At 36.8% G+C, this 17,918-nt stretch overlaps 1 protein-coding gene across 3 annotated transcripts in view; it reads left to right on the plus strand.

Annotated features, from left to right (window-relative positions):
• Positions 1-16,114, plus strand: part of SOX30 (SRY-box transcription factor 30) — a 43,450-nt gene extending 27,336 nt beyond the window's left edge. For 2 of the 3 annotated variants that reach the window (XM_006058556.4, XM_044947389.2), the window contains one exon: positions 15,063-16,114. In XM_006058556.4, coding sequence (XP_006058618.4) covers positions 15,063-15,444 — 382 coding nt within the window. In that variant the 3' untranslated portion in view covers positions 15,445-16,114. The remainder of the gene's footprint in view (positions 1-15,062) is intronic. The other variant, XM_025292329.3, reaches the window with a different exon arrangement.
• Positions 16,115-17,918: the final 1,804 nt, after the last annotated feature.

Consider the following 17,918-nt stretch of genomic DNA (forward strand, 5'->3'; position numbering starts at 1 on the left):
GCATTAGAGAAGGAAATGGCAACCCACTCCAGTGTTCTTGCCTGGAGAATCCCAGGGACTGGGGAGCCTGGTGGGCTGCTGTCTCTGGGGTCGCACAGAGTTGGACATGACTGAAGTGACTTAGCAGCAGCAGCAGCAGCACCCTCAGTTAACTTGATGGAATCCAACTCTGAGTGGCCAAGAAGATAGCTTTCTCTCCCCTCAGCTCCTAATCAAGAAATACAATATCTTAGAGATGTAGCATTTCTCATCCTCTCCAACTCTTAGTTAAAGAGGTTAAATTCGTGGTAAGTGTGACCAAGAGGTTGGAGGTTCCTTTCCTTTGTTCAGCACCTGCTAACAGGATAACTGTTCAACTCTTAAGGATGACAAACAGAGAGTACTGTGACCCTGAGCATCCTTGATCCAGGTCACTTTTAGAAGAGATGTTCTATGCTGGCAGAAGAAGACCAGAAATTTTGCCATAAGAACAGAGAGCTCAGAAACTCTCTCCAAAAGGAATTTGACTTTTCATAAACAGTGTGGGGAAGTTCATGCATAAGGACATTCTTGAAAACAAGGAGATTCTGGTGGTAAGCAAATAAAAGAGGCATCACTTAATCAAAACTAAGAAGCTAGGGACTTCCCTGAGGGTCCACTGGTTAAGATTCTGGGCTTCCACTGCAAGGGGTAAGGGTTTGATACCTGATCTGAGAACTCAGACTAAGAATCTAACTGTATGCCAGCTAGTACACAAAAAAACTAGGGAAAGAAACGCTAAGAACCCTCCTGCAGTCAGAACAAACCTCAGAGACTGCTCACAATTGACCCCTGTCTGAATTTAATTGGGTCAGACTGTGGAACAATCTCTGCCCCAAGACATTTTGAAACCTTGGAGCAATCAACCAGCAATGAGTATAATCCTCAAGCTGTATGTAATGGCAAATGCAAAAATCAAAGAAAGAGATAGAGTCCTGCTAAAACCATTATCATCCTAGGGTGACTGTATTCATGTCCAAATCTGTGCCCTCTAAAAAGTGACACTCAGGGTTTACACTGCAGAGGAAATACACTTCACTAAAATTTCAAGTCAAAAAAAAAAAAAAGGCAAAAAAAAACTAGACTTGGAAAAGTGAAAGAGAGTTGTTGTCCCGAGTTCCTGAAAGTTATTGCTCCTGAGTTACTGAAAATATCCTGTTTTCAACCAAAAATTATGACATGCAAAGAAAAGGGAAGCGCCATTCATACATGGAGGAGAAAAATAAGCAACAGAAGCTACCTGTGGTAGGGCTCGTATCTCAAATTTAACATAGGCTTCCAAGACTTTATAACTATATTCAAACAATTAAAGGAAACCATTTTTAAAGAAGTAAAAGAAGTTGTGATGATGTTGTCTCTTCACAAATACTATCATTAAAGGCATAGAAATTATAAAAAGAACCAAATGGAAATTCTGGAATTGAAAAGCACAATAACCAAAATGAAAACTTCACTAGAGGGGCTCAAAAGTAAACTTGAACTGACATGAGAATGAATCAGAAACCTTGACAGTAGACTGGTAGTGATTATATAACCTGAAGAATAAAGAGAAAAAAGAATGAAGAAAAATGAACAGAGCATCAGAACTGTCATTATTAAGTGCACCAATGTATATATAAAAGTATCAGAAGGGAGGAGAAGAAAAACAAAGTATTTGAAGATATAATAGCTGAAGACTTTTCATATTTGATGAAAAATATTATACATTTAAGAAAGCCAGGAGATCCACAGAGGGCCACATCATAGTAAAATACTGAAATCTGAAGCCAAAGAGAAAGTGAGAGAGTCAGGCAGATAGACACTCATATCATGTACAGGGAAACCCCAATAAAACTAACATCTGACTTTCCATCAGAAGCAATGGAGGCTAGAATATATATTTGAAGTACTGAAGAAAAACCCCAGTCAACTAAGAATCTTATATTCGGTGAAGCCATTTTTAAAAAATTAAGCCAAGGTAAAGACATTTCTCAGATAATCCAAAACTGAGATTGCTAGCACATTGGCATTATGAGAAATACAAAGGGAGTTCTTCAGGCTGAAAGTAAATGATCTCTAATGGTAGTTGGGATAAAAACAAAATACCGAAGAGCCCCAGTAAAGGTAAAAATACAGTTACAAAAGATAGTTCAGTTCAGTTCAGTTGCTCAGTCGTGTCCAACTCTTTGCAACCCCATGAATCACAGCATGTCAGGCCTCCCTGTCCATCACCAACTCCCGGAGTTCACTCAGACTCACGTCCATCAAGTCAGTGATGCCATCCAGCCATCTCATCCTCTGTTGTCCCCTTCTCCTCCTGCCCCCAATCCCTCCCAGCATCAGAGTCTTTTCCAATGAGTCAACTCTTCCCATGAGGTGGCCAAAGTACTGGAGTTTCAGCTTCAGCATCATTCCCTCCAAAGAAATCTCAGGGCTGATCTTCAGAATGGACTGGTTGGACCTCCTTGCAGTCCAAGGGACTCTTAAGAGTCTTCTCCAATACCACAGTTCAAAAGCATCAATTCTTCTGCACTCAGCCTTCTTCAAAGTCCAACTCTCACATCCATGCATGACCACTGGAAAAACCATAGCCTTGACTAGACAGACCTTTGTTGGCAAAGTAATGTCTCTGCTTTTCAATATGCTATCTAGGTTGGTCATAACTTTTCTTCCAAGGAGTAAGCGTCTTTTAATTTCATGGCTGCAGTCACCATCTGCAGTGATTTTGGAGCCCCCAAAAATAAATTCTGACACTGTTTCCACTGTTGAGATAGTATAGGAAACCTAAAATGGAGTAGATATATATATATACACATATATATATGTATAACTGTTTCACTTTCCAATATAGCAGAAACTAGCTATAATTTACAAACCACATTGTAAATCAACTATATTCTAATAAAAGTTAACAAAAAATTCTATAAGCATAAAGGCAGTATGAATCTTCTTTTGACTGGTTTTAAAAGTAATTATCCCAAAGAAAGGCAATGCCAAAGAATGCTCAAACTACCGCACAATTGCACTCATCTCACATGCTAGTAAAGTAATGCTCAAAATTCTCCAAGCCAGGCTTCAGCAATACGTGAACCGTGAACTTCCAGATATTCAAACTGGTTTTAGAAAAGGCAAAGGAACCAGAGATCAAATTGCCAACATCCACTGGATCATGGAAAAAGCAAGAGAGTTCCAGAAAAACATCTATTTCTGATTTATTGACTATGCCAAAGCCTTTGACTGTGTGAATCACAATAAACTGTGGAAAATTCTGGAAGAGATGGGAATACCAGACCACCTGACCTGCTTCTTGAGAAACCTATATGCAGGTCAGGAAGCAACAGTTAGAACTGGACATGGAACAACAGACTGATTCCAAATAGGAAAAGGAGTACATCAAGGCTATATATTGTCTCCCTGCTTATTTAACTTGTATGCAGAGTACATCATGAGAAACGCTGGGCTGGAAGAAGCACAAGCTGGAATCAAGATTGCCGGGAGAAATATCAATAACCTCAGATACGCAGATGACACCACCCTTATTGCAGAAAGTGAAGAGGAGCTAAAAATTCTCTTGATAAAAGTGAAAGAGGAGAATGAAAAAGTTGGCTTAAAACTCAACATTCAGAAAACTAAAATCATGACATCCGGTCCCATCACTTCATGGCAAATAGATGGGGAAACAGTGACAGACTTTTTTTTCTTGGGCTCCATAATCACTGCAGATGGTGACTGCAGCCATGAAATTAGAAGAAATTTCTTGCTTGCTCTTTGGAAGAAAAGCTATTACCAACCTAGACAGCATATTAAAAAGTAGAGACATTACTTTTCCAACAAAGGTCCGTCAAGTCAAAGCTATGGTTTTTCCAGTAGTCTTGTATGGGTGTGAGAGTTGGACTATAAAGAAAGCTGAGCACCAAAGATTTGATGCTTTTGAACTGTGGTGTTGGCAAAGACTCTTGAGAGTCCCTTGGACAGCAAGGAGATCCAACCAGCCCATCCTAAAGGAAATCAGTCCTGAATATTCACTGGAAGGATTGATGCTGAAGCTCCAATACTTTGGCCACCTGATGCGAAGAACTGACTCCTTGGAAAAGACCCTGATGCTGGGAAGGATTGAAGGTGGGAAGAGAAGGAGACGACAGAGGATGAGGTGATTGGATGGCATCACTGACTCAATGGAATGAGTTTGAGTAAACTCTGGGAGTTGGTGATGAACAGGAAGGCCTGGCGTCACAAAGAGTTGAACACGACTGAGTGACTGAACTGAACTGAACTGATTCTTGCCTGAGAACCCGATCAACAGCATGAAACAGCAAAAAGGTAGGACACTGAAAGATGAACTCCTCAGGTAGGCAGGTGCCCAATGTGCTACAGGAGAGCAGTGGAAAAATAACTCCAGAAAGAATGAAGAGACGGATCCAAAGCAAAAACAGCACCTGGTTGTGGATGTGACTGGTGATGGAAGTAAAGTCTAATGCTGTGAAGAGCAATATTGCCTAGGAAGCTGGCACTGGTTCATGAATCAAGGCAAATTGGAAGTAATCAAACAAGAGGTGGCAAGAGTGAACATTGATATTTTAGGAAGCAGTGAACTAAAATGGACTGGAATGGGTGAATTTAACTCATATGACCATTATATCTACTACTGTGGGCAAGAATCCCTTAGAAGAAATGGAGTAACCCTCACAGTCAACAAAAAACACCTAACGTTATACTTAATGGCAGAGACTGGAGATCAGCAAGATCCAATTAATATCAAGAATAAGATACAGATGTACATTTTTGTCACTTCTATTCAGTATTTCTTTGGAGGTTTAGTCTAGGACCATTGGACTTCCCCTGTGGCTCAGATGGTAAAGAATCTGCCTGCAATTCAGGAGACCTGTGTTCGATCCCTGGGTTGGGAAGGTCCCCTGGTGAAGGGAAAGGCTACCCACTCCAGTATTCTGGCCTGGAGAATTCCATGGACTCTATAGTCCATGGATTCGCAAAGAGTCAGACATGACTGAGTGACTTTCACTCTCACTAGTCTCGGACAATTAGACATGAAAAAGAAAGGGTATAAAAGGTATTTAGAAGGTATCTAGATTGTAAAAGAAGAAGTAAAATTGTATTTATGTATCACACAATCTTATATTCAGGAAACCTTGAGGAATCCATAGAAAAGCTATTACAAGTAACACAAGAATTCAAGTTTTCAGGATATAAGACCTGTATATATATAAAAGAATTGTATTTTTATACAGTAGCAATGAATAAACAGAAAATGAAATTGAGAAAACAATTCCATTTACAATAAAATGAAGAGTTTAAAAACTTTTGAAATAAATTTAACAACATAATCTCAAAACTTTGCAAGACGTGAAATACCGTTGAGGTAGAATGTTACAAAGAGTTGCACGATGGGGATCTCTAAGAATCTACCTCTCCACTGAAGCAATACTTATATTGGCAGAAACAGTGTCAGAATCATCTGAAGAGGTGTTTAATGAAGAAAGAAGCTGCTAAATTTTGATAAGATAGCATTGTGGAATTCTTGCCACAACCATCCCTGGTTATCTTGTTCAGTGATGGCCAAGGAGATGGTGACTCATGTTCCTCGTGTGAGTTGTTGCTATTAGAGGAGGCAACACAGACCTTATTCTTAAAGAGAGCATTTTGATTGTGCTTTTTGACCTGTCTGGTGACTTCCTGAGGAGTTGGCTCGGGGGGAACCTTAATTTGACTCTCCTAAGAACTCCCTTAGGGCTGGGGTGGCCTCCCAGCTTGTGTTTGTGGAAAATATTTAAAGGTGTAATACTATCCACAGCTGCCTGGGTTAAGGGACAACAGACAGGACAAGCAGCAGACAGACTGAAAAAGCCTAGAAGAAATTGGGGGAAAAAATCTTATCTGTAAGAAACTCACTTTATTAAATAAACATGGTAGTGCTCGCTTTGGCAGCACATACACTAAATAAACATGGTACTCACTGAGCAGATTTTAACTTTTTTTGGTTTTGGCCACGCTATGTGGCATGTGGAATCTTAGTTCCCTGACCAGAGATTGAGCCTGTGCACCCTGCAGTGAATGTGCAGAATCCTAACCACTGGACCACCAGGGAATTCCCAGAAAGAGACTCACTTGGGATCCAATGACACAAATAGGTTGAAAGTGAAAAAACAGAAACAGATATTCCACGCAGCTGAGATGGCTACAATAATATTAAACAAAATAAACTTTATGTTAAAAATTGTTAGAAGAGACAAAGTCATTACATATTTTGTTTATCTCTCTCTATTTTGGCTATGCAAGGTCTCAGTTCCTTGACCAGGGATTGAACCCAGGCTGCAGCAGTGAAAACCTGGAAACCTGGAAAGCGCTAGGCCACCAGGGAACTCCCATATATTTACTTTAAAACATTAAAAAGATATAGCAATTATAATTACATACATATATGATAACAGTCGGAGAAGGCAATGGCACCCCACTCCAGTACTCTTGCCTGGAAAATCCCATGGATGGAGGAGCCTGGTAGGCTGCAGTCCATGGGATCGCTAAGAGTCGGACACAACTTAGCGACTTCGCTTTCACTTTTCACTTTCATGCATTGGAGAAGGAAATGGCAACCCACTCCAGTGTTCTTGCCTGGAGAATCCCAGGGACGGGGGAGCCTGGTGGCTGCCGTCTATGGGGTCACACAGAGTCGGACACGACTGAAGTGACTTAGCATAGCATATGATAACAGTACTCTAAAATACATGAAGCAAAAATTGACAGGATTGAAGGGGAAAATCCAGTTATGTAATAATTGTTGAAGACTTAACTACTTTATTTTTTATTGAGATATAATTGACATTAGTTTCAGGTATAAAACGTAAGTTTTTTTTTTTTTTTGTGATGAGAATTTTAAGATTTAATCACTTAGAAACTTTCAAAAATACAATTCAGTATTATTAACTGTAGTCACTGTGCTCTACATAACATCCCGAGGGCTTACTTATTTTTTAAACAAAAAGTTTGCGTATTGGGACCACCTTTATCCATTTTGCTCACTTCTCACTCCCAATCTCTGGCAACCACCCAACTGTTCTGTATCTATGAGATGGGTTTTTTTGTTTGTTTGGTTTTTGTTTTTAGAGTCCTCTTATAAGTGAGCCCAAATGGTTTTTGTCTTTCTCTGACTTACTTCACTTAACATAATGTCCTCAAGGTCCATCCATTTTGTGGCAAATGGCAGCATTTCCTGATAGCATTGTGGTGTTAATTTGTATTTCCCTGATAATAGTGATATTGAGCACCTTTTCTTGGACCTGTTGGCTACCTGTATGACTTCTTTGTGGAAAAAAATTGTCTATTTAGATCCTCTGCCCATTTTTAAATGAGGTTTGTTTGGGGGTTTTTTTGCTATTGAGTTATATGAATTCTTCATATATTTTGGATATTAATTTTGTATTAAATGTTTTGTATGGTTTGTAAATGTTTTCTCTCATTTGGTAGGTTGTCTTTTCATTTTGTTGATGGGCTTCCTTTTAGTATGGAAGCTTTTCAGTTTGATGTAGCCCACTTGTTAATTTTTGCTTTTGTTGCCTTTGCCGTTAAATCCAAAAAAACATCACCAATTTGGATATCAGGAGCTTATTGCCTATGTTTTCTTCTAGGAGTTTTTGACTTGAGTTTTGTGTATGATACAAGATAGAGGTCCAGTTTCATTCATTTGCATTTGGCTATCTTAATTTTTCTAACACCATTTATTGAAGTTACTGTCTTTTCCCCATTGTCTATTTTTGTTAATTAATAGCTATGAATTAATTAGCCACATAGGCATGGGTTTATTTATAGCTCTCTTTTCTGTTCCACTGAGCTTATGCATTATTTTTATGCCAATACATGCTGTTTTGGTTACTAGAGTTTGAAATCAGAGATTGTAATGCTTCTAGCTTTGTTCTTCTTTCTCAAGATTGTTTTGACTATTGACTGTCTTTTGTGTTTCCACAAAAAAATTGGGATGATATGTTCTGTTTCTGTGAAAAATGCCACTGGATTTTAATAGGTTATTTCACTGAATCTGTAGATTGCTTTGGATAATACAGACATTTTAACAATATTACTTTTTCTAATTCATGAGCACAGAATAATTTCATTTATTTGTGCATTTTTCAATTTTTTTTCATCAGTATCTTATAGTTTTCAGTGTATTGGTCTTTCACACCCTTGGTTAAATTTATTTCTAGGTATTTTATTCTTTTTGTTTCAATTGTAAATGGGCTTGATTTTCTTAATTTCTTTTTCTGGCAGTTTGTTGTTAGTGTATAGGAGTGTGACTGATTTTTGCATATTGATTTTGTATTGTGCAGCTTTACTGAGTTCACTAATTCTAACAGGTTTTTTTTGGTTGAGTTTTTAGGGTTTTGTAGATATATTATGCCATTGGCAAATAGAGACAATCTTACCTCCTTGTTTCCAATATGAATTCTTTGTATTTCTTTTACTTACCTAACTGCCCTGGCTAGGGCTTTTGGTACTGTGTTGAATAAAAGTAGCAAGAGTAGGCATCCTTGTTTTGTTCCTGATTTTAGAGGAAAAACTTTATAAACTATTAACCATTGAGTATGATGTTAGCTATGAGTACTTTATACAACAGTGGAAGATCATTCATCTAAAAATGGATGAAGGGCAAAAAGGAAATAGAAGACTCTATGAATCAACTAGATCTAACAGATATATATATATATATATATATATGACATATATATATATGAACCCAACAACAGGCTATAGATTCTTAACAAGTGAAAATGGTATATTCTGTAGGATATGCCATATGTTAGATCACAAAATGAGTCTCAGAAATTTTTTAAAGTTTGAAACCATACAAAGTTTCTTTTCCAGCTATGATGGAATGAAACTAGTCATCAATAACAGAAATAAAAACTGAAAAATTCACAAATATTGGAAATTAAACAACACACTCTTAAGCAACCAATTGGTCATATAAAACATCATAAGAAAAATTAGGAAATACATTGAGATGAATGAAAACACAACATACCCAAACTTAAGGAATTATATAACAGAAGCAGTGCTGATAGAGGAATTCACAGCTGCCCTAGCCTACATTTAAAAAGGAAGATCTTAAATTAACAACCTAGTTTTATGCCTTAAGGAACTAGAAACAAAAGAGCAAATGAAACCCAAAGCTAGTAGAAGGAAGGATGTAATAAAGATTGGAGATAAATGGAGTAAAGAGTAGAAAAACAATAGCTTAATGAAATAGAGAAAAAAAAGTCAAAAAAATTACCTTTTTGAAATGATAACAACTTTGACAAACTTTTATAGCTAAGCCAAGAAAAAAGACATAAATTACTAAATCTATAGTAATGAAATCTATAGAAATAAAATCAGGTATATTATCCTGATCTCATAGAAATAAAAATGATTATAGGATGATAATTATAGAATAATTATACACCAAGTTAGATGACCTAGATGAAATGGACAATCACACAAGTTACCAAAACTGCCTCAAGAAGAAATAGAAAATCTGAACCAGACTTACCAAGAAATAAGTCTTGACTAAATATATCAAGAGATTGAATATATCAAGAGATTGAATCAGTAATTAAAAACCTCCCAACAAAGAAAAACCCTGGACTAGATATCTCCACTGGTGAATTCTACTAAAGTTTTAAAGGAGAATTAACACTAATCCTGCTCATATTCTTCCAAAATATATAAAAGGGAATGATTCTAAGGCCAGCATTACTCTGTTACCAAAGCCAGAAAAAGACATCACAAGAAAGAATATTGCAGGTCAAAATGCCTTTTGAATAGAAACATATGACCAACAAAATACTAGTAAGCTGAATCCAGCAGTGTATTAAAAAGATTATATGCCACGACCAAGTGGGATTTCCCTCAGGAATTCTAAGTGTGGTTTAACATCAGAAAATCAATCAGTGTCATATTCAATACACTTCATTAGAACAATGAATGAGCAAAACCATCCGATCATCTCAACTGGTGCTGAAAAAACATCTGATAAAATCCAGCACCTTTTCATGATAAAAATTAATTCCTGATTTCAAAACTTAGCAAAATAGGAATAGAAGTTCTTCTATATGATAAAAGACATTTATCAAAAAACTGACAATTAGCATTATACTCAATGATGAAGGCCCAAAAGCTTTCCCTCTGTAATTTGGGGAACAAGATAAGGATGTCTGCTTTCACCACTGCTATTCAACATGGTACTGAAAGTTCTAGCCAGAGCAATTAGGCAAGAAAAAAAGATATTCAAATTAAAGACATTAATTCAAAATTACCTCTTTTCATACATGATCCTATATATGGATAATCTTATAAATAGAAAGTCCTAAAAAATCCACAAAAATTTATTAGAGTGAAAGAATGAATTTGGCAGAGTTGCAGGGGGTAAGATCAATTTACAAAATTCAGTTGTATTTTTGTACACTAGCAGTAAGCAAACCAAAAAGGAAATTGAGAATGCAATTACTTTTTATAGTAGCATTAAAAAGAGTAAAATATAGAGGAATAAATCTCACCAAGGAAGTACAAAACTGGTAAACTGAAATCCATAAAACACTGCTGAAATAAATTAGACTGAAGTAAATGGGAAGGTATTCATGCTTATGCATTGACAGACTTATTATTAAGATGACAATACTTCCCGAAAGGATTTGCAAAATCAATACAATCCTTTTCAAAATCCCAATGACTTTTTTCCAGAAATGGAAAAGCTGACTCTAAAATTTATATGGAATTGTAAGCGATCTGGAATAGTAAAAAAAATCTTAAAAAAGGAAAACAAAGATGGAAGACTCACAATTCTTTGCTTCAAATTCCACAATGCTATTTAATACTTAGTGTCAAAAAATGTGTTATCAAGAGGATGAGGGGACAAGCCACAGACTAGGAGAAAATATTTCTGAAAGATGTATCTGATAAAGGACTGTTATCTACATATACAAAGAACTCTGAAAACTCAATAATAAGAAACTGAACAACCCAATTAAAAATGGACAAAAGACCTCCTCAGGTACCTCAGCAGAGAACATAAAAAGATGACAAGCATAGATAAGATGCTCCACATCATGTATCATTAGGGAATTGCAAATTTAAACAACACTGAGTTATCACTATGGTAGTGCTTTTCCCACTACACCACGATGCATCTGCAGTTATTCATTTTCATCTATGTAACCTTTTAGGATTATTCTTGTCTTTGTTCTCCAGATATAATACTAACTTGTTTTACCACACCAATATAGCCATGTGATGTTTGCATTACAGCACACTTTAGCACATATCAAGTATATACTACTTGGATTTTAGATTTTTTTAAATTAAATTGTCCACTAAATCTTGTGATTTGGTGTCTTGCCTATACTGAGTCCTGAAAGACTAGTTAGTAGGTGAATTGTTTCTAGCTGAAGAGAAGAAGGCTTTGTGGAGGAAGTTGATTTGAGTCCCCCCTTGTAATATTTGTTAGTTGTTCAGTTGTGTCTGATTCTTTGAGACACCCATAGACTGTAGCCTGTCGAGCTCCTCTGTCCATGGAATTCTCCAGGCAAGGAAACTGGAGTGCATTGCCATTTCCTTCTTCAGGGGATCTTCCTGACCCAGGGATTGAACCTGGGTATCCTGGATTGTGGACAGATTCTTTACTGTCTGCACAACCAGGGAAGCCCGGAGGCTCATGACATGTGCAGGAGACAGTTATCAAGACCATCCCTAAGAAAAAGAAATGTAAAAAGGCAAAATGGTTGTCTGAGGAAGCCTTACAAATAGCTATGAAAAGAAGAGAAGTGAAAAGCAAAGGAGAAAAGGAAAGATAGACCCATTTGAATGCAGAGTTCCAAAGAATAGCAAGGAGAGATAAGAAAGCCTTCCTCAGTGATCAATGCAAAGAAATAGAGGAAAACAATAGAATGGAAAAGACTAGAGATCTCTTCCAGAAAATTAGAGATACCAAGGGAACATTTCATGCAAAGATGGGCTTGATAAAGGACAGAAATGGTATGGACCTAACAGAAGCAAAATATATTAAGAATAGGTGGCAAGAATATACAGAAGAACTATACAAAAAAAGATTTTCATAACCCAGATAATCACAATGCTGTGATCACTCACTCACCTGAAATTTGAAGTCAAGTGGGCCTTAGGAAGCATCACTACAAACAAAGGTAGTGGAGGTGATGGAATTCCAGTTGAGTCATTTCAAATCTTAAAAGATGATGCTGTGAAAGTGCTACACTCAATATACCAGCAAATTTGGAGAACTCAGCAGAGGCCACAGGACTGGAAAAGGTCAGTTTTCATCCCAGTCCCAAAGAACGACAATGCCAAAGAATGCTCAAACTACCACACAGTTGCAGGCATCTCACATGCTAGCTAAGTAATGCTGGAAATTCTCCAAACCAGACTTCACAGTTCGTGAACTGTGAACTTCCAGATGTTCAAGTTGGATTTAGAAAAGGCAGAGGAACCAGAGATCAAATTGTCAACATCAGTTGGATCATCAAAAAAGCAAGAAAATTCCAGAAAATCATCTACTTCTGCTTTATTGACTACACCAAAGCCTTTAACAGTGTGGATCACAATAAACTGTGGAAAATTCTGAAAGAGATGGGAATACCAGACCACCTGACCTGCCTCCTGAGAAATCTGTATGCAGGTCAAGAAGCAACAGTTAGAACTGGACATGAAACAACAAACTGTTCCAAATCTGGAAAGGAGTACATCAAGGCTGTATATTGTCACCCTGCTCATTTGACTTATATGCAGAGTACATCATGAGAAATGCTGGACTGGATGAAGCACAAGCTGGAATCAGGATTGCCGGGAGAAATATCAATAACCTCAAATATGCAGATACCACCGTTATGGAAGAAAGCAAAGAAGAACTAAAGAGGAAAGAGAAAGGGAAAGAGAAGAGAGAAAAAGTTGGCTTAAAACTCAGCATTCAGAAAACTAAGATCATGGCATCTGGTCCCATCACTTCATAGCAAATAGATGGGGAAACAGTGAAAACAGTGACAGACTTTATTTCCTTGGGCTCCAAAATCACTGCAGATGGTAACTGCAGCCATGATATTAAAAGACACTTACTTGGAAGAAAAGTTATGACCAACCTAGACAGCATATTAAAAAGCAGAGAGATTACTTTGTCAACGAAGGTCCGTCTAGTCAAAGCTATGGTTTTTCCAGTAGTCATGTATATATGTTAGACTTGGACTATAAAAAAAGCTGAGCACCAAAGAATTGATGCTTTTGAACTGTGGTGTTGGAGAAGACTCTTGAGAGTCTCTTAGACAGCAAGAAAATCCAACCAGTCCATCCTAAAGGAAATCAGTCCTGAATATTCATTGGAAGGACTGATGCTGAAGCTGAAACTCCAGTACTTTGACCACCTGATGCGAAGAACTGACTCATTTGAAAACACTCTGATGCTGAGAAAGAATGAAGATGGGAGAAGAAGGGAACAACAAAGGATGAGATGGTTGGATGGCATCACTGTCTCAATGGACATGAGTTTGAGTGAACTCTGGGAGGTAGTAATGGACAGGGAGGTCTGGCGTGCTGCAGTCCATGGGGTTGCAAAGAGTCAGACGCAACTGAGGGACTGACCTTTGTGGAATATTTGTGGAATATGAATTATTTGTGGAATCCAACAGATGAAGAGACATAAAGGTGGAAGAGCTAAGGAGCCAAGTCATAGTGTTAGTAACTTCCCGTACTATGCGTTCAGTACATATATATTAAATTAAAATGCCTGAATGAGGCTGTGGCAGTAAGAATGGAAATCTGGAACATTTCAGAAGCCATGCTTCATCTTTGTAGTATTGAACCTGGGTCGAGTCTCTAGCACTGAAGATTTGGGTTAGAACACCACCACTGAAGAAACCCTGCATTTCCAAAGAATTTGAGATTGGAGTCTGTTAGTTGTACTTTTTTTTTTTTTAAAGAGAAGGAAACAAAGTTAACCTTGAAAAGAGAAGTGGGAGCGTGAAATGAAACACCCAGCTTGTCTTGGGTTTTGTTAATGAGCATGGTAATTATATTATCTGTCACTCCTGGAGGAGGAAATGGCAGCCCACTCCAGTATCTTTGCCTGGAGAATTCGTGGAGAGAGGAGCCTGGTGGGCTATATATATTTAGTCCATGATGTCACAGAGTCAGACACTACTGCGCGACTAATGCTTATCTGTCACTAGATGGAGACCATGAGTCCAGGCAAATTTTGGATAGAGTTTTCTGTATATCTCTTCCTATGATTCCTGTTTTGTGCCTTTGAAATGGAGAATAATACTTAAAAAAAAAAAATCGACATAAGTAATTATTTACTTACGTAAAAAGTAAGTAAAGTAAGTAAGCTTGAATGGCAGAACTTTAGATTTGCCTTAAAAGAATAACCATTGGTTTGTAAAACTGCAAAATAATCTTTTTAATTCTTCATATCCCCATTCTCCAAATTTTTTTCTTTTTTGAGAAAGTCTGAAAAATTACAGTTGAATATCAGTTCAAGTCATTCTAGTATTGAGTGTTTTTAATATAATTCATTACTGAATGTGAATTTAAAAGTTAAATTGCTATCCTCTGAGTGCCCTCCCTCCACCCCCAAGAATTCTTGGTTTCAACCAGTTTCACATTTCCCGCACCATAAGGTTTGTTTCATTAGTAGCAAGAACAATTGTTACACTGCTTACCAAGTGTCAGTTTTTAAGCAAGCACAACAGGTGCCTGCATTTCTAAAACCTTACATGGCATAAAGAGTTGTGAGATAAAGGACCAAATAACTGTTAATAATTTTTCTTTTATCGAGGCTACCAAAAGATACGAAGTCTGAGGCTGATGAGAGATAATAGTTACAAGCTTACTTTGCCACTTATTTCCTGTTAGGACTAGGCAACATGTGGATGAATACATGAAGTGGTTGCAAAAAGTTATCTTGGGAGCTCTGTAGGCTCCAAAGATGGTGTAGTTAAACTTGCTCAGTTAATCTGCACACAAGACAACATGTGGGCAATGTATGATATAATTCCTTTTTTGTCTTTCTGCTACAGCACGTGCCCTTATAGTCGGCCGCCTTTTGGCTATGGAAATTTTCCAAGTTCAATGCCAGAATGCCTTGGTTATTATGAAGACAGGTACCAAAAACATGAGGCTATGTTTTCAGCTTTAAATAGAGACTATCCTTTTAGAGACTACCCAGATGAACGTGCTCACAATGATGATTCTCGAAGTTGTGAGAACATGGATGGGACTTCTTACTATAACAGTCATTGCCACAGTGGGGAAGAATACTTAAATCCCATGCCTCAGCTGGACATTGGAGCCTTGGAGAATGTCTTCACAGCCCCGACATCAACTCCTTCTAGTATCCAGCAAGTCAATGTCACTGACAGTGATGAGGAGGAAGAAGAAAAAGTGCTCAGGAATTTATAATTTTAAAACAAATATGCACAGAAAATAAACATTTCTTAAATATATTCTGGGTCACTTGGTGTGAAAAAAAAAAAGCCTAGAATGCTTTGCTGAGAGTTTTCAGCCATGATTTGAGGAGTCAAAACCAAATGCAATTTATGCCTTCATAAAGTTTTGATTAGTGAAACTGGAGTCTGATGTTTCATCATAGGAATATTTAAGATATGAAATAGTTTATTTTTATGGCTGAAATTTGCATCAGCATATATTATCATTACTTTATCTTGGAATGTGCAAAATACCGAATCCTCACAATTATATGTGAGAGGAAAGGGAGTGTATAATTTGTCTTAAGTGTGATTTGTATTTTATCTCAGGATGCATTTATTTTTCTTTATATAATTTTTTTGTTTGGTGTTTATGTAATACTTATGGATATTTCAGTTTTTATGTAACATTTTGAAAATATTTTGATAACTTTTAGTAGTAAATTGGGACTCAGTTACTAAATTTAATTTACACTAATAACCAATTATAAGTTGCAAATGTGTTTTAATGGAACCTGAGTAATTCCTTCAGCTAAATTAGTCATTTCTGTTCCTAAACATTTTTATCATCTTTTTTGGATATATTTCCATTTGGTGTGCATTGTTCTACTTTTGTTATAATTAAATAAACATAGAGAAAATTGTTCTTGTTGGATGTTTTCTGTTAAGGGGATAGAAGTAAGTCAAATGAGTATTTTTCAAATGAGAATGGTGTCCATACCACATGCAGAATTTACTTTTACTTAATAGTCTGTTGAATTGTACAGATCCTATTAGCTTACTTGAAGTTGTATCAATGAAGATGGTATGCACATATTCTGGTGCCATTTCCAAACTCTTTACAGATTGTACCTATGACTTAAGCACTCGCCTCAGTGGAAGAGCTCTTCCAAATTTGGTTCAGGCAGTTGTCTTTAAAACCATAGAGTTTATTTAAGAGCACGTGGGATTTGTTTAATTCACAATGAGTGAAAGAATTCTGTTTGCAGTGTGACCTCTTGGTAAATACCTCTTGGTAAAAAAACAGAGAGAGCCATATTAGAAGTGGATCAGAATGACCAGAGCTGGGATCAGGGTAGAAGAGATCTATTAATACAAGACACAAAGTGAATTGATGATTAGAAGTAACCACAAACCAATATACCTTTCCCTCAATGATCTGTATAATTTATGCAAATTGAGATTTTTTTTTTTTTACTTAAAACTGCTTGGAAGTTGTGTATGGATACCTGTTTTAAGCTTCCAACTTCTTCCTTTGCTAAACCTGTATTTGTCCTTTAAGCAAAGGCTGTTAATGTAATATATTTCATCAACCATAGACTTATTGTATGTAGCATTTCCTTTTCCCAATAAAATTTTTATTTTCATATTTTATATTATTACTCTGTGCAGTGTTATGTGAATGTGGTTAAGGACCAAAACTTGAATTTCTTGGTAGAGAATGAACATGTAACTTCATGTTGGAACTACAGCACATTTAATGTCTACACCTGATAGATGTCTACACCATTGTATGTGAGTTTGAGCCATTTTATCCCATCTCATTTTAATAACACCTTAGTGACTAAACTGGGTTTAGAGTAACTTATTCTTTTTTACTGAAGTATAGCTCATTTACAATATTATACTAATTAGTATTAGATGTACAACATAGTGATTCAGTGTTTTTATAGATTATACTCTATTTAAAGTTATTATAAAATACTGGGTATATTTGTTCTGCACACTATATCCAGTAGCTTATTTTATACATGGTAGTTTGTACCTCTTAACCCCCATCCCTATTTTGCCCCTCTGCCAATTCTTCTCCTCACTGGTAACCACTAGTTTGTTCTCAGTATCTGTGAATCTGTTTCTGTTTTGCTATATTCATTTGTTTTATATTTTAGATTCCTCATGTAAGTGAAAACATACAGTATTTGTCTTTCTCTATTTGACTAATTTCATTAAGCATAATAAGGAATTACTTGACAGTCCAGTAGTTAGGACTGTGGGCTTCCACTCCAGGGGGCATGGATTTGATCCCTGATCAGGGAACTAAGATCCTGCATGCTGCATGGCACAGTCAAAAAAAAAAAAAAAAAGCATAATACTCTCCAATTCCATCCATGTTGTTGCAAATGGCTAAATTTCATTCCTTTTTATGACTGCATAATATTCTATTTTGTGTGTGTATGTGTGTGCTTGTGTATCCTTATCCATTCATGTATTGACATTTAGGTTGCATCCGTATCTTGGCTATTGTAAATAATGTTGCTGTGAACATTGGGGTACATGTTTCTTTTCAAATTAATGTTTTCAGTCTCTTTAGGTACATACCCAGGAGTAGAATTGCTGGGTCATACGGCGCCTCTATATTTAGTTTTTTGAGGAACCTTCATGTTGTTTTCCACAGTGGCTTTACCAGTTTACATTTCTACCAATAGTATAGTATGTGCTAAGCTGCTT

The sequence above is a fragment of the Bubalus bubalis genome, chromosome 9 (genome assembly GCF_019923935.1).
Source record: "Bubalus bubalis isolate 160015118507 breed Murrah chromosome 9, NDDB_SH_1, whole genome shotgun sequence".
Classification (NCBI taxonomy): Eukaryota; Metazoa; Chordata; class Mammalia; order Artiodactyla; family Bovidae; genus Bubalus; species Bubalus bubalis.